At 34.8% G+C, this 17,494-nt stretch overlaps 3 protein-coding genes across 5 annotated transcripts; 1 reads left to right on the top strand and 2 right to left on the bottom strand.

Annotated features, from left to right (window-relative positions):
• The first annotated feature begins 790 nt into the window (after positions 1 to 790).
• Positions 791 to 3,693, top strand: LOC105165091 (putative LRR receptor-like serine/threonine-protein kinase At4g31250). Its single transcript, XM_020694228.2, has 3 exons — positions 791 to 1,546; positions 2,026 to 2,584; positions 2,879 to 3,693. The coding sequence occupies exons 1-3, from the start codon at positions 877 to 879 to the stop codon at positions 3,546 to 3,548; spliced, it is 1,899 nt and encodes a 632-aa protein (XP_020549887.2). The 5' UTR covers positions 791 to 876; the 3' UTR covers positions 3,549 to 3,693.
• Positions 3,694 to 3,826: 133 nt separating this feature from the next.
• LOC105164947 (U-box domain-containing protein 34) lies at positions 3,827 to 9,323 on the bottom strand. 3 transcript variants are annotated; one of them, XM_088881122.1, is made up of 10 exons: positions 9,183 to 9,323; positions 7,477 to 7,574; positions 7,195 to 7,316; positions 6,796 to 7,010; positions 6,637 to 6,712; positions 6,207 to 6,492; positions 5,812 to 5,913; positions 5,317 to 5,745; positions 4,297 to 5,052; positions 3,827 to 4,129 (listed from the first exon to the last, which is right to left on the bottom strand). In XM_088881122.1, the coding sequence occupies exons 1-10, from the start codon at positions 9,217 to 9,219 to the stop codon at positions 4,082 to 4,084; spliced, it is 2,169 nt and encodes a 722-aa protein (XP_088737248.1). In that variant the 5' UTR covers positions 9,220 to 9,323; the 3' UTR covers positions 3,827 to 4,081. The 3 variants fall into 3 exon arrangements, with proteins under 3 accessions (XP_088737248.1, XP_011082095.1, XP_011082098.1); XM_011083793.3 differs by lacking the exon at positions 9,183 to 9,323 and adding an exon at positions 7,903 to 8,780; XM_011083796.3 differs by lacking the exons at positions 7,477 to 7,574; positions 9,183 to 9,323 and having other exon boundaries at positions 6,796 to 7,026.
• On the bottom strand, positions 7,277 to 10,178 carry LOC105164946 (Nucleotide-diphospho-sugar transferases superfamily protein). Its single transcript, XM_020694524.2, has 3 exons — positions 9,183 to 10,178; positions 7,477 to 7,574; positions 7,277 to 7,316 (listed from the first exon to the last, which is right to left on the bottom strand). Exons 1-2 carry the CDS (start codon positions 10,151 to 10,153, stop codon positions 7,568 to 7,570), a joined length of 978 nt encoding a protein of 325 aa, XP_020550183.1. The 5' UTR covers positions 10,154 to 10,178; the 3' UTR covers positions 7,277 to 7,316; positions 7,477 to 7,567.
• Between the last annotated feature and the right edge of the window lie 7,316 nt (positions 10,179 to 17,494).

Genomic DNA, 17,494 nt, shown 5'->3' with positions numbered 1-17,494 from the left:
ATTTAATTGACTTATTCCAAGTCATTTTTTTTTTTTATCAAACTATTTTTATACATCTTCAGCTGTTAATACATATAAGAAGGTATATCTTCACCCTTATAAGGGTAGTTTGATTAAAAAAAAATATTTGGTTTACAATAAATCAGTTGTAAATAAATTAGAGGTAGATACGAACTTTCGTTCATTTTATTTTACTTGCATCAATAAATCTAATGAATTCTGACTGACGGAAGAAACTATTTATCAGACGAAAATAAATATTAGGGGTACTAAATATAATTTTTAAATTATATAGGGGTACATATAATTAAATCAAACATCAAAGGAGGGCAATGTAATTATTTTTAAATATAATTAATTCAGAAACTAATTAAATATATTGATAATTTCAAATCTGACAAAGAAAATAATGAATACGAAAAATTATAATAAGAATAGAAATTGCTATAGTTCAAGAACAAGCATATGAGTGACAATCAACAACACTATCCACATATAAAAAATTTCAAATTCCAACATATTATTGCCAAGTTAGCCCCCCCCCCCCCCCCCCCCAAACAAAAAAAAAGAAAAGAAAAGAAAAAAAGAAGAATTTCAATGATCTTCCACCAAAAATTAAAAATAAAAACATATCATTTAAAAATTAAAAAAAAAGGGAAGCCGGCCAAGAACAGCTAATCCAGAATTGTTCAATCCCACCACTCCATATCTTGCTTGATGATCTTCAACCACATCATGCCCTCCTCTCCCCTTTAGCATTTCATCATCTATCTCCTCCAAAAATCCTTCTCCTGTTTCTACATCACCTCCACTCTTCCAAAACACTCATGCAACACACCAAACCTCAAACTTCACAAAAATAAGCATCATACAGTGATGATCATGGCTACTAGCACTCAATACTCTTGGCTTCTCATCCTCTGTCTCTTGTCAGCATGCCTCGTATCAGCATCATCAGACGACACGGCCTATGCCAACTCCCTTCTCAAGTTCAAACAATCTCTGATTAATGCAACCATGCTAGATGATTGGAAAGAGCCAGTTGTTGACAAGTTGTGCTCATGGAACAAGCCTAACTGGACCGGCTGCTTGTGCTGGAACAGTTCATTTATAGGCCTAAGGCTAGAGGGGATGGGCCTAGGGGGCAAGATAGACGTCGAGTCTCTTTTAGACTTGCCATTGTTCAGCTTAAGTGTGATGAATAACAACTTTTCAGGGCCATTTCCAAGTGATATGAACAAGCTTGGGAAGCTGAGAAGTTTGTATTTGGCGAACAACGGCTTCAGTGGTGAAATTCCTGATGGTGCATTTTCAGGGATGAAGGCCATCAAGAAAGTGGCACTAGGCAACAATAAGTTTACAGGGAAAATTCCTGTTTCGTTGCTGGAATTGCCGAGGTTGGTGGATTTGCAGCTGCAGGATAATCAGTTTGGAGGGAGGATACCGGATTTTTGGCAGAAAAGTTTGAGAGTGAATTTCTCTTACAATAAGCTTGAGGGTGCCGTACCTGCTGCACTTAGCCACCTGAATGCAAGCTCATTCTTAGGTAAAGTGTTACAGTTATCTATATATTTTCCTGTTTTCCTTTCTTGGTCTTAAGTTTTCAGTTTTCAGTTTTAAGAAATTTGATTGAACTCGGAATCTTGATCAAGAAGTTCTTGAGTGATTTCATAAGTCCTATGAAATATTTGGGTTCTGATTTCCAAAAATTGCTTCAAAGTAAGTTCTCGGGAGAGATATGCAACTCGTAGGCACGTCCTTCCAATTTAATGCAAAGTCAAACAGTTGCTGAACAACAATATATAAATACCCTTCACCTCATGTATATTATTTAACTTGTACAAGTAATATATTTTTAGTGCTTTTCCCTTGATCTTCGGATATCACTTGTTTTAAAATATACCAATATCTGTACAGAATATTTTAGACAACTTACATTACTATGTTAGGTTAACATTTTGAAAAGTACTTGATTTCTTGCCCTTACACATGTAAAAGTTTATTCTTCTTTACTTTTTTTATCAGGAAATATTAACCTATGTGGTAAGCCTTTAGAGCCATGCAAACCGAGGAAATCCATCCCGAAAATAGCCTTCATTGTAGCCGTCGTCGTGGGAGTTGTATTAGCAGCCTTTATGATACTCCACCTCCTCTGCCGTAGGCGAGCAAAACCACTACAATACGAAAAATCAGTCGACAGTTTCCGCATGGAAGGTCCGGCTTACAAGAAGAGCAAAAAGGACAAGGAGACTGAACATGGAAGAAAGCTGTACTTTGTGAGGAATGAGTGGGAGAGATTTGAGTTGGAAGAGCTTCTTGGAGCATCTGCTGAGGTTTTGGGGAGTGGGAGCTTTGGCTCTTCTTACAAGGCAGTGGTCTTCAGTGGACAAGCCTATGTTGTGAGGAGATTCAGGCAAATGAACAATGTTGGTAAAAAAGATTTCTATGAGTACATGAGGAGGCTGGGGAGGTTGTCTCACCCCAATTTGCTGCCTCTTGTGGCTTTCTATTACAGGAAGGAAGAAAAGCTTTTGATCACTCAATATGTTGAAAATGGCAGCTTGGCAAATAAGCTCCATGGTAAGTTAAATCTTTTCATATATTCTTCTATTCCCTTTAAAAAGATAATTATATAAAGCCCTTTCGACATTTGGGATATTACAGAAGAGCGCCTCAGTTTTGAAAAATAATGCTGATACCGTGTAACGGTCCATGTTTTACATCTGCTGCATGGGGTGTCAGTGTAAATTTGCAACATTAAGGAGCTTTCTTTAATTTACCTAAGCTCCATTTTCAAGTTGCCAGAAGAGAATGTAAGAATGTTTGTCTTTCCTCATTTTGGTGATCTCAACACATTTGAATTGTCCTGTGCAGCTAGAAGATGTCCGAACGAACCTGTTCTTGACTGGCCTACCCGCTTAAGAATAATCAAAGGTGTTGCAAGAGGATTAGCCTATCTATACAAGGAACTGCCCACAGTAACTCTCCCTCATGGCCACCTGAAGTCATCAAACATTCTCTTAGACAGCAAATATGAACCTCTCCTATCTGATTATGGATTAGTACCAGTCATGAACAAGGATCATGCTCAGCAATTCATGGTAGCCTACAAGTCGCCCGAGTCCACTCAAAAGGACCGTGTAACGAGGAAGACAGACGTCTGGAGCCTCGGGATTCTCATACTTGAGTTACTGACAGGCCGGTTCCCAGCTAACTACCTCAAACAAGGCAAAGGCCCCAGTGCAGATTTGGCTACATGGGTTAACTCTGTTGTGAAGGAAGAGTGGACCGGTGAGGTGTTTGATAAGGACATGAATTCAGCAAGGCATGCTGAAGGGCAGATGTTTAGGCTTCTGAAAATCGGGATGTGCTGCTGCGAGTGGAATGTGGACATGAGGTGGGATTTGAGGGAGGCAGTCGAGAGAATTGTGGAGTTGAAAGAAAGGGACGACGATGATGATTATTACTCTTGTGCAAGTGAAGGAGACGTGTATTCTTCCAGAGCAATGATGGATGATGACCTCTCGTTTTCTAGCTTGAGAAGCTAGAAGCTCGTGGCAACCATTTTACAGTTGTTTACATGGTTTCTGCGGTAGTAGTAGAAAGGTAGATATGCAGTTGGTGTTTTGCTTATCCATCATTTTGATTATACTATTCGTTTGTTTATTGTTCTGAACAATGACACAGACTGTATCCATGACCCAGTGAAGCAAAATCATTTGTTTTGTGAAATACAGGAAATAGTTTTTACAGTACCAAAAAATTATTCAACTGTACCATGATCTTTTCCAGGACAACATATAAATAATAGAACTGGGAGGTGAAATAGGAGAAACGAAAATTCATAAATCCTCTTCATACTGTTTAGAGTCTTCAGACTGTCTATAGTGGCTTAAGAAATCAGTAACCATCAGAAAACATGCACAATTTTGCCTAGTGAACCTTAAATGTTTAGATCAAAGTACTTGGCTAGGTAAACAGAGCAGCATTCAGCTTACTATTAACAGTCAAAAATTGTCGCTTCCGTCTTTGTGTACAGCTAATACTATGTTTTCAGTCAACCGGTACTTGCTACCTTCTATCAGCCCCCAATGCTTGATTGTGTAGATGGCGGATAACTCATATCGTCCTGCAAAAGTTTGTAATAATTTATGTATTTCATGCATGAATTTGCCGAGATGGTTTACAAGTTTTTCAGAATAGTATGCCCACTTCTCGTAAATGTGAATTATTCCCTTTATTTATGTTAAGTTTTAAGAACAATGTAAAGATCACAGATCATAGGCATTGACTTACTTTAGACATGGAAACTTGACTATAGCAGGGTGAGAGAGGTGTGCAGCTTTGTGAAGAATTATATAAAGATTCTTCCGCTTGCTCTCTCAGTTTGTTCAAATATGGAAGCACGACTTTACCAAGATCGGGCCTGTCTTTCCTTCTGAGTTCAGAACACTTGAGTGCTAATTTGGCAAACTCTAAGGCTTCTTCAAGAGGCCAATCAGGAACAGATGGATCCAACATCTCACGAAAAGCCCCTCGTTCAATAGCTCTCTCAACGTGATGAGTCAGACCCATTGGTGGCTTGCCCGTTAGAATCTGTAAGAATATGATCCCTAGGGAGTATATATCAGATTTTACACCCAGCATACCAGTTTGCTGATATTCTGGATCAATGTAGCAGAAAGTTCCAGCTGTGGATGTCATCCGATATTGAGTAACATTGTCAGCCACGGATGGAGGGACGAGCCTAGCCAAGCCAACATCACTAATCTTACTGACATAGTTGCGGTCGAGCAGAATATTAGCGGGCTTCAAATCACGATGTACCAGTGGCTCTGGTTTTGTCTGGTGGAGGAAAAGTAGGCCGGTTCCGATTTCAGCTGCAATCCGAAACCTATGTTGCCAGGATAACGGTGGAGTCTTACCACGCTGGACTAGACAGTCCTCTAAGCTTCCATTCGACATATACTCATAAACTAAGCAACCATACTCAGGACAGGCACCTAGAAGCAGGACCATGTTTGGGTGCCGTATGCAACTTAAAATTTCTACCTGTCATGATATGATGAAATATTTTTTATAGGGTCAAATAACAGAATAGATGGGAATAGTTGCATGAAAATGGATCCTAGAAGTCTAGAATGCTAGGCCACGCCAGCAAAGCACCATCGTCAAAATAAGATGTGAGAAAATTTTACCCGCCACTTGATATCTAAACTTCACTACTGCACCGTATTTATCACTTGTTTTTTCTGGCTAACTTATGAAAAACCATGTTTGATCGCATGAAAAAGAGAGGTTATTCCTCTTACATACCTCTTGTTGAAACTGTGATCTACCATGAGTAGCATCAGGACGGAGGACCTTCACTGCGACTGGTGTATGGTCCAAATAACACTTGTATACCGGCCCATAACCCCCTTCTCCTATCTTTCTAGATTGTGCAAAATATTCGGTAGCAACTTCAATCTCCTCGATTGTGTACTTCCTGTACCTGCAATCTGGCTGAGACAGAGAGCTGAGCACCCGAGTCTTCTCTTCTGCCTCTTTTAGGGCCTTCATTTCCGCATTGATTCTCTTTTGCGCTTCCAGTTCTGCTATTCTTTGAGCTGCTTCAGCATGCTCAAGGGCTGCTCTAGACTTGGCCTTTTCTTTTTCCGCAAGAGCCAGTGCTGCTTCTTCTGCTAGTCGAGCCTCTTCTAGTCTCTTTTGTTCTTCCATTTTCCAACGCTGGAGCTCCTTTGCCTACAGTACCATAATATTAGAATAGGGATAGGAAAGTTAGTACAGAGCAAAAGAAAGTTCTCATGCCTTCTCTCGAGCTGAGAGTGCTTCCTTGCATGCTGTACTGTACATATCCATTGTTTGCTTGAGTTCCTGCTTCAACCTTCTCATTTCTGCTTCTACTTCGTCCTGTATTTCAGAGAATCAACTTTGATATATGAACCAATTATTTCACTGTGAGGATTGTCTATGGTGCATGTGCATAGCAGCAACGTGACATTTAAACTTCTGGTAGTTTTCTTTATTATTTGTGTTTTGGATAAACTTAAGACAGCAAAAACATTGTTTACATCATAATCCATGCTAATATCGTACATGCTTGTACAAGGGTTCGCAATTTACAACTTACTATGGCATTCATATAAGTGAAAAAAGTAAAAGCTGAATGTAAAGCTCATACTTAGAAAGACAGCAACCCTTACCATTGTTTGTCCACTGAATGCTTTATCAGGCTCGGGTGAAGCAGCAAGGTCTAGTGGTAATATGTCCAGGGATCTACGTCCAGTGGTCCAAGAGTCATATCCTTGAGAATCCACATCGGAGAATCCAGAAAGCCGAGGAGGGGTGAGACTTCCTTCAAAGCTCTCACTATATGTCGGATATACATCAACACTCCTCCTCCCGGAACTGACAAATGATATGTCAGTCTCCGGTGTAGAGAGTTCATATGCTTTTCCATTAGGAGCCCTCCGGTGAGTGAACGGAGACCTGTTTGCAGTGTAAAAGATAGAGGATTTAAGTGTCAATCTAATGGTAAACATCAACGTTAGAATTATCTTCTATCTGTGACCCCAAATACACTTGGATCTTAGTGAATATCACTGATGCTATCAGAAACCTAATATGACATACTTGATGAAATTTGAGTCATTTTGCCTTGCACGCGGAGATGGCTCAGATCCGGGCCTTGAGTGGCCTGTAACGGAACCTGCAAAGAAAGCATCCGAGAGCTCATGATTGGAGGAGCAGAAGAAAAACAACTTAGAATCGTACTTCAGAATAATGACTAACTTCTAGAATTGGCACTGGAGCCCATTGATTGGTCCATTCCATTATATTTGCTATTGGCTTGAAGCATTATCTGGTTGCGAAGCGGGCTGAGGATGGATGGGGCTGGGCGGCAGGCTGCCTTTGTGGATGAGATCTTTCCTTTATGGATGACATATACAGTACAAAAATCTGGCACACCTTTTAGTACAGTTCCAGCAATGTCTTTCATTTTAAATCTGCTCGTTTAAAGGGCTGCTCGATTTAGACTTTGCAGTTAACTTGGACCAATAATTTCTGAACTAGCTAATATTTCATGTTACAATTTGAAGAAAAACTTAGCTGGAAAATATCAATCTGGAAGTATAGAAAGAGAATTAATTAGTTGAATATTATTGCAAACTTCAATAGAGGAACGTGTACCTGAAGATGCTGCCTTTAGCTGTAGCCCCGACAACCAACATATCAATCGCAGATTGCTTAACGAACTCAATAAGAGATCTCGCTACATCCGTGTCATCCAGCACCACATCATAACATTGTATCTGACAAATGGAAAACAAGCAAATTAGCACGTTATAAGAATAAGCACTACCAGAGAACTGCTTTTCCATGTTGCCGCTTTTTCATATTCATTCCACACTGAGAACAGAATTTTCTCATGTACAGTATAAATTTGAATGTGATGGAATCTTGAATACCCACGTCTTTGCGTGTGCAATAGACACGGAAAGGAAGGAACAGCTCCTTTAATTGTGCATCATCTCCAATTTCGTCGGTGATATCAGAGTTATTGCTAGGCCCTGTGCGAAAGAAAGGAACAGAATCCACATGTTCAGCGCTATGGCAATTACAGGAATTGTTAGCTTGAGCAAATGAAGAGAAGAAAGGTGGAGAAAGACCACTGCAAATGCTTCATTCGACAAACCAAAACCAGTTTGAAATAGCAAGAACATTGGTGTCGGCATAATTCGGAAAGGAAAAATTGTATAGCAAATAATGAGAAATACAGAACAGAAACTCGGAATGAAATCATTTATTTCAACGTAAGCAATCCAAACCTCCATGCAAACACACATAACACATACCAAAGCATGCATAAAAACACATAAAACAGGGCTACATGATTACAGGAGCCAGGCAAAGACGGCGATGTGGTTAATCCTGTCATAGAATGTCTGAGTTTGACATGAACTAGAATGACAGTCTGGCCTTTGCCAAGAAGATTTTCGACGGCCCACTTGAGAGCTACTTGGCTGCCCTTATCCTTGTCTATTGCCACGGCGACCAACCTAGTCATTGGAGGCATCCTCTCCCCAGAATTCGGCTGTGGAGGCCACATTTCTTCTCAAATTGCTGACCTTTATTTCTCTTCTTAAATCAAAAACTGAATAATAACCGAATTGATATACTCTCTGTCTTGCATGAAATATGTGATCTGTTCGGAACTTGTTCCTTTCTTGATAATCTAGAAGTTCCAAAATCAAATGTTCTCGACACAAGAACTTCCAGATGTTTCACAAACAATATTTGGATTCCTTCTTGATTCAGACATGAAAGAAAATTTTCCAACAATTCAGAAACCTCTCTGCCTCTCACTCACACAGACACACACTCAAAAATCTCTCTCTCTCTCCTCCCTTGTTTTTTTCCACTCAGATGTGTAAGGGGAGGTCCATCTTTGGCGGGTGTTATTTGACTTCCCCCAACTTTTGTTGGGAGTGTTTTTCCTTGGTTATTGTTGCCTACAGTTGTGGCAAGACACATATCCTTAATAGTAAGGTTGTAAAACAGAAAGCCAAGGATTTATCTAAAAAATAGAATTAGAACTGAAGAAGCCAATATATGCAATTTTTCTTCTCTTTCCTTCGGACAGAACAACTTGAAAATGTTCAATTCTTTTAATATAGGAAAAATAGCCACAGCCCACCAATTTATATTCAGCTCCGCTCCACTACCACTGTCATGACTAATAATCTTTTGCTCTTGAACTTTTCCGTTTTGTTTGTACAATTAACTTATTACATTATGATTATGGGAAATGCAAAAACTTAGGATAAAGTTATTTGAGATTAAAATAAATAAACAAATAATTCCCGTAGGTTTTTTCTTCTGATTTAATAGAACTAGTCACAATAAAGATTGAAAAATGTATGTATTCTGCCAATACAGGCAGAACATAAACCAAGTTTTTCCTATAAAAAAACAACAAAATTATGCTTTTTTACTTTTTTTATATAAAATATTTACCAAAAACGTATTTGAAATCATTATTATTACAACAGCTGTATCTTGCAGGATAATAACCAAGCATAAAAATGAATTTTATTAAAAATAATTTACACTATAGTCACATTTGTGATCCAAACTACAGCAGGAAAAAGAAAAGGATGAAAGCTTGAATCTTTCACCTGAAATCCTGTTGATCACAGAGCACCAGCTTCCCATTCTTCTCACACAATCCCTGTTCCCCTACATCATCCACCATTTTCCCGTAACTATACTTCAATGGCATCCTCCCCAAAACCCTATGGAATTCCCTTATACACCCTCCTCTCCTCTTCCTGTGCTCCCTTCCTCTACTGCTCAGACCCACCTCCTTCACTCCCTCCGAGACGCCGTCGTTCCTTGCATCCCCATAGTCCCTTAAACCGCCGCCCTTCACCCCTACCATCACCGGCCCTTTCTGGGCTTCCTCCGCCACCACAAAATTCATCAAAATGTCTTCGCAATTATTCATATCCTCCACTATCCGTCTAGCCTCCCCGTATTCTTCATCGCACGAATATTTCTCAAGGTACTTGATGTTTAAGATCATGAATTTGGTCAGTATTATGGAGTATTTTTCCTTCTCCATGGCGTAGATCCAGGTCCTCGATGCGACATCGTACGCGTGCGACCTGGCGAAAAACCCGATTGCCCGATCCGGATCGGACTTCCAGACGGTGAAGGCGAAGGAGACGGAACTCGGGTCGGCTTCTATGTCGTCGTCGCAGATGAGTACGGCTTTAGTTTTGATGATTTCCCAGGGGTAGAATCTATAGTTGAGACTGGAGGAGGGCGTCCGGAGGACGGCAGCGGAGAGGTTCTGCGTGAGCTGCGAGAGCGTATGGGAAGAAGTTGAGGGGTTGCACCAGAGGAGGACGACGGCGGCGACAGATGGCGCGGCGGAGTAGGCGGCGGCAATCGAGTGGAGCAGCGGAATCCGGTGCTCCGAGTAGCCACTAATAACTACAGTCATTTGGTCGGAGCGGCGGGGTCTCGGGTCTGTGTTCCTGCATGGGGGCGGGTCGGGTGAGCGCGGGATTAATCGGGACGAAAAGACGAAAAGAGACAGATCAGTTGCTAAAATGACGGCTAGTAAGACGGCGCAGCTGCCCATTTTTGTTTCACTGTTTCATTACTCGCTTCTGCTGTCTTAAAAACGTCCAGAACCCGGTGGCAATTTCGTTATTAAGGAAACAAGGGCCATGGATGCGATTTAACGCTGAAAAATATATCAAAATTAATCGATATCTTATTGAAATCACTCGATAAAAATTCATTTAAATTCAATTTCTTAAAATTAATAAATAAAATTCAAACAAAAAATTTTGTGATATAAGTTTTCGAGCTCGACTTGAACTCGATTTTATTATAATAAATAATAAAATATATACTTAAAAATAGTAAAATACTTCATCTCAATTTATGTTTGTTCCAACTAAAATTTATTTGAATTGAGTAGATTAATACTCGAATCAAATTCAAATTTAATTTGTCACATTAGATAATAATTTAAATAAATTTGGACAATGATGTGTCCGATTTGACTTGAAACATTTACAATCCTGCTGTAATTATATATTAATTGATCAGATTAATTGGACCTCTAATCCACTCATTTTGGGTTTAATTTATGAATCTAGATGGCCCAACTTCAAACTGAAGCCCAAACATTTTAATCTTTAATGGGCCTAGTTGGGCCGACCCATTTAACTGCTTCATATTTTCCTTTTTACAAATAAAATAATAATATAACTTTTATTAGTTTTATTTTGAGAAATTTAAAATATATACGTCGATCAATGGCGTCGCTTGTTTTGGATGTACCTCGATTTGGAGTAATTAAGGATCTAAACCTAAAAGGATATCATTATTATTATTATTATTATATATAAAAAATTGATAAATATATTTGATGCGGGTAATTTTTAAAAGACCAAATTGCTCCTATTTCTTAAAGAAATTTACAGTAAAGTATAAGATCCGTGCATGAAGGCGGCCCGGCCCGATTCGCCTGACTCGAACCTACGGACTCGTCTGTTTTAACAGCCATTGGATCACCTGACACCAGGACACCCAGATGATGCCACGTGGCACCTTACCATGCAGTACCGTACGCTATAAATACCTGTATTTATGAATATTCATGGAAGTGCATTTATCACATTTTCTGATTTCACTACCTCTCCACTGATCGCTTTCGAACCCACTTTTCTAACTTAAGCATCGGAAGGCCTTAACTTGGGGTTATCCAACAAGCCTAACGTGCATTCTATTCTCACGATCCACTCGTTGGAAACTCGAAAAGGGATTCAGTGACCCAATCTCAGAATACCAGATTCAACGACCCGACACAAGTTGGGCGATCTGTAGTAATATTGATTTGATTAATAAATTAAATTGCAATAAATTGACATTTAGAAAGAAAAATACTCTTTACATTTATTAGAGATAAATATTCATATATTTGGTGGGATTTAAAATCATTAGTATTTGTTCCACTTTTGACTAACTTCACTGCTTAAAGTTAATATTTTTTCTTTATTGCAATTTCTGGTTGCAACGTATTTGTACCTCCACTTAATAGTGGAACTTTCCTTTTTGCTCAAAGTCGCTAATTGAAACGAGCCAATTAGTGGATTTCCACGTGCAAATCACGTTTCCATTAATCGTCTATCTATCTACAATATAAAGCGCTAGCCCAAAGATTTTGGCAGTCTCCATAAAAAAACGTTATGTTGTATATATATTCTAGGTCTTTTGTGTTTTAGCTCTACGTCGGCTGCTGTGATTAATTACTTAGTTAATTAAATTAAACAATAATTTTTTAATATTCACGATTTAATTCAAGTGGAAGGAACTGTATTTTTTTGTATGATACGTATCATGTCGAATCAACTTAAACATACACTCATGATAGACTCACGACACAGTAACTATGACGTAAACTGCGCTCTTCGCAACAACGCAAGACTCCTGTTGTGACTGCATGCAAAGAGAATTGCTATGCTGATCGTTCCTCTCAATTTTAAGCCCGTATTTAAAAAAAATTAATAATTCGACCCATGTGGATGTAACTTACATATTCATCAATGAATAAATTTCAATTCAAGTAATAGAATTAAAATCTGGCAATCAAATAATTAGGACCATAACTTCCACACTAAATCAAGACAAAAGGAAAGGGAAGGCCACGACAACATGAACTAATCAACTCACTTTTAGTACAACTAGTGCTCAAATAAAAATGTTAACATTGGGAAAAACACACACACAAAAGTGATAGTTAATGGATCTCCAATCAGACTCTATAACTGAAAAATTAAAGGGGTGTTAATCTTGAGCAAAAGTCTCCCCGCCCCCCCCCCCCTAATAATAATAAATAATTTAAATTAATAATTACCTTCAAACTAGATAGAAAAATAATATGAAAGATTCTAATTCGATTCGGGTTTGACCATACTGGAACTAATTATACGACAAGTGTAATACACTGATCGTGTGATACAGTTTAAGAAAAATTGAACAATCTCATGTCAAGTATGTCATACCTGGCATATAATTTGTTTGGTTCGACCAAATCCGATTTGATCAGTAAAATTTTCTGTAGACATATATATACACCTATATTTGTGTGATTCAAACTCACAATTTTTTTAGTATTACGAGACGTCAACCTTACCAATTAAGTGACGAGCAAAAGTCTCCATGAATACGTGTATATTTTTTTATTCTCTTTTTATTAGTAGTTTATTTTCAACACATAATGAAAATTGCCAATGACAATTTAATTGTACTTTTTAATAATATAATAAAATATAATGATGTGATAGATTGTCGAATAAAATTAAAAATACATTTGAAAGGTTAGCTTTAATAAATAATAAATAAGTTAAACACACGTGTATGTCACCATTTGCAAACCATAAATTAATGCAAGATTTAAAGAGGTTCAATACGTCACGTATTTTTTTTTTATAAGAATAATTCAAATAAATTAACTAACTACGTACTTTTCTTGATCAATATGTCTCGTTTTATATTTTGATTTGTATATTTGTAAATAAGTGTAATTAACCTTACAAATTATATATACTTAGGTAATGTTTTTATATATTTATTTTTTTAATAAGTAATAAGATGTAAATTAAATTGATGTAGAAAGAGGGGAGACAAGGACGTGTTTTTTTTTATTTTTTATTTTATTTTTTAAAAAAAGAGAGTTTTGAGTTGGGTAATGAGTCATGAGAAATTGCATGGTATTCTGTGTTGGCCACTTCTTAATTTGGTTTCTACATTTTTCCAAAAATTTCTCTTCTAATTGTTGACTCGGAATTTCACTCATGTCCATGTCCATTATTTGTCTACCAAAAATATCAAGAATTCTCATTCTTCTTCCTCTTCCACCCCAAACCCACTCACCCTAGCCATCATAAAAATAAAAGATATACCATATATGGAGAGAGAGATCTTAGGCGATTCGAGCATACTGAGCGGAACCCGAATATTGTAGCTAGCTTAATTGTGGAGGATGTTAGACAGCGTGTACTTGGCATTATCTTAGCTAGCTCTGTTAGTACACATGCACTTTATAAATTGTGGCGTATCCCTTGGCCTGTCGAAGGAAACACTACTTGATTCATGATTGTTGTACTATATCTTTTTCTATTTATGAAAATTACATTTACCGAAAAAAAATAAAAGATAGCGGAAATGTGATTAAAATTATAATTATTTTTGAGATTGTAATTATAATTACAAGAACATTCCTATTCACTGTCAAAAGTTTACAATAGTACCCCCCTAAGGAGATGTACCTATAAAAGTATTTGTGTGTTTAAACCTAACATTGATGAATGTCAATATAATTTACCATAAAGGACAATATGGGAAAAAACAGTACTACCATCATCAATAAATCCTCATAAGGGTTAATCTTTTTGATGCGTGGTATGAGTTCTTGTGGTGGAGTTTAGAATCTGTTCTGGTAATATGTGTGGTACATCCAAATGAGTATACACGATAAATAAAAAATACATGAAGTTGTGAGGGTGAGAAAATTGAAAATTAAGAAAAAAGATAGAAGAATACGCTAAAATATTTGATGAAATAGTTATTAAAAACTATCTTTTATAATAATAAAAAAAAAAGGAGTAATAGCAAACAAAAATTCATGAGATACCAAAAGAGTGTTCTCACAGATTAAGAAAATAGGGGTAAAATAAAAATTGAATTAATTTCATTTTGTCATTCAAATTATGACCGCTTTTACACTTTGGCATCTTTTTTTTTTATCAACTTATCATCTCAACTTTTACGAAATTTTGCACTTTTTCATTTATAACTATTTCTCCACCAAGTTTTTTTTTCAAAAAAAAATCACATACAATGCATATATAATATTTGGATTATATGATGTGATATTTTTCATATATGCACAGCATGTGATATTTTTCCTATAAAAAAATCAGCAAAAGTCAGTCATATATAATTAAGTGCAAATTTCACAAAATATTAACTTTCGAAACATAAAAACGGGTATAATTCTAATGGCAAAAAAAAAAAAATAATTTACCCATAAAAATTTTATGATACCTTAGGGGTGCCTTATGATATAAGTAGTTAATTGATGGTCTTCCATTATAATTCACATTAAATTATTCTATTAAATCGATCTTAAGCAAACATAAACGTAACACAATTTTATAAATCACGTAAATCTTGCGTCCTGCAATTATTTATATATATATATATTTTTTTTTTCTATACACATTTGAATTTATAAAAAAAATATTTCCTAACATTCTTGCCAAATTTAATTTTTTTTTTATTGTGCTATTTGTCTTTTCTTTTTTTTTTTTTTGTAATAAAGAAAAGGAAGACGTCATTAATAGTGAAAGACTAAATGGGTAGTCCAATCCCTTAATCATTGAGTTCTATCTTTGACTATTGCTTTCTTAAAGTTATTTTGGTAATAAATTGATGGCTAAAAATTTGGACACTGAAAGAAGCTTTTTTTTTTTTTTTTTTTGGGTCTTTTAATTTTATTTTTTTTTGTACTAAAAGTAACTTTTTCTTCACTACTTTTCTTAGACCTCTTTTCCAATTCACTTTATGATATGATAAATGTAATACCAAACAAAAATAAAATAAATGTATTTAGGATATACTCTTCAACAAATTAATGTAATATATGTTTTGAGCAAATTAATCATATATACAGTAAAATCTTTATAAATTAATAAACTCTCTAAAATAATAAAATCTTCCGGTCCCGACTTGGGCCTTTGTAAAAAATCATCAAATTCGATAAGATAATAAGATAATAATTTTTCGAAAAATTCCTTTATAAATATTAGGTCCCATTAAAACTCTAAATTAATAATTCATGAATATTACAATTATAAATATTATGGTAATTTGCTAAAATATGAAGTCTGTAATGCTTTACGCATTTGATCATTCATGGATGATTTTGCGATGCCTTTTAGATGAGAAGTCATGGTCGGGTGTTATGAATTATTTTATTTTCATATTGAGATTTATATATTATATGTTTCATTCATCATGCATGAATTTATTTTATTGGCTATAATAGTTATTCAAGTCCAATGCATTAATGTAAACATGTATATTTAAGTAATTTCAATGAATTAAACATGCGTTTATGAATATAATAGTTAATTGTATACAATGAATTGATATTATACATGAATATATTTAATTAGTTACAAAGAATTGATTGATGCATGAATACAATCAATGAAAACATATATGAATTCATTTATTTTCAATACATATGTACTAAATTTGCTGAATTTAAAAAGCCTATTTTTTAATTAATAAAATATTAATTTATCGATAAATTAATATCTTTATAAATTAATAAAATTTTATGGTCCCAAAATTATTAATTTATAAATGTTTTACTATATATATATATAATAATATTACACCATACATTTCAGTCATCAATAATTATAATAACTAGCGATTCAAAATACGCTAGATATGTGTGTATAATTTAAATTTTATTATATTTATTTTGATCGAATGAAGAAAAGAAACATAAAATAAGTACGCAACTGTTCATAACTAATAAAATAAATTAATTAACTTTAGAAGTGTACGAATATAAAATTATTACTGAAAACAAATAACAAAAAAGACAATTCGTGAGGAAGAAATAAGTAAGAGGGTGTTTGGCTAAGTTTTTTTTAAATATTTTATAAGCTCCCAAAATATCTTATAAGATATTTTAGGAGCTTATACGATATTGGATCTTATTTTAAAAATAAGCTCTTAAAGTGTTTGGATACAATAAGATATTAATGCTTACAAGATGTGAAAACGTCTTACACGATATTAGGGTGTGTGGCATAATAAGATTTTTTTATTGGTAAAATGATTAAAATGGGTATAGTACTGTTAGAATCAAATAAGTTGTTATTTATTGATATATTTAAAAAAATTTAAAACACTTTTAAAAATAATACACATTAGTTTAATTCAAAATAAAAATTTAGATAATCTTTTACAATAAAAAAATTGACGAATCATTATCTAATTTTTTCAATAAAAATAATATATATGTACATTCATGCTAGTAGAACATCAATATAGGTAGATAGTTTATATTTTCTTTGTTAATGCAATTATTATTTCTAGTCATATAATTTATAATGTCTTGAATTTATATTTTTCAGTAACTATGATATCAATACCAATCTTATTTTCATTTAATTATAATAATTTATTATAAATAATTGAATATTTTCTCTTTCTCGAATGTTAAAAAAATAAATAGTAATTTTTTTTTAAATTCTAAAGAGGAAAATTATGTGTGTGTGTGTGTGAGAGAGAGAGAGAGGGAGAGGAGAGTGTGTGAATGAGGATATTGTGTTATAACGTATTAATTTTATATAACTTATAAGAGTTTATAAAAAAAGTTATGAACGTTAACTTTTTTTTTAAAGTATTTATAAAATTCAAAATATTTTATTTTGAGATCTTATAAACTTTTTAAAAAAATTATTAAATACTTTATTTGAGCTTATAAACTATCTAACATCTTATAATATATTTTTTGGAGATTATAAATTTAGCGAAACATCCTCTAAGTTAAGAGGCAACTCACATTTGGCCAACCATAATAGCAGGGGCCTCGACTTTAATAAATAGTATTGATAGATACAACATTAAAGCTAATTATAAACAAGTATTACTAAAATAGCTATTTATATACGTCAAAAAAACCCCACTCATTAGTAGAATTCAAATTCATAAACTGATTTTTATTGTTACTTAAATATACACCAGCAACTGAAACATCGATGCGTGCCTGCCCATAATTTAAATTTTTATTATCTTTATTTAATTAAATAAAAAAAGATAAATAAATTATATTAAACACGTATAACGAATAAAAAAATTATTAATAAAACTAATTAATCAAAAA

The sequence above is a fragment of the Sesamum indicum genome, linkage group LG6, assembly GCF_026168435.1.
Source record: "Sesamum indicum cultivar Baizhima isolate 11 linkage group LG6, ASM2616843v1, whole genome shotgun sequence".
In the NCBI taxonomy this organism is placed as follows: domain Eukaryota; kingdom Viridiplantae; phylum Streptophyta; class Magnoliopsida; order Lamiales; family Pedaliaceae; genus Sesamum; species Sesamum indicum.
Note: the sequence above shows the minus strand (reverse complement) of the source record. Positions and strands in the feature narration are given on the sequence as shown.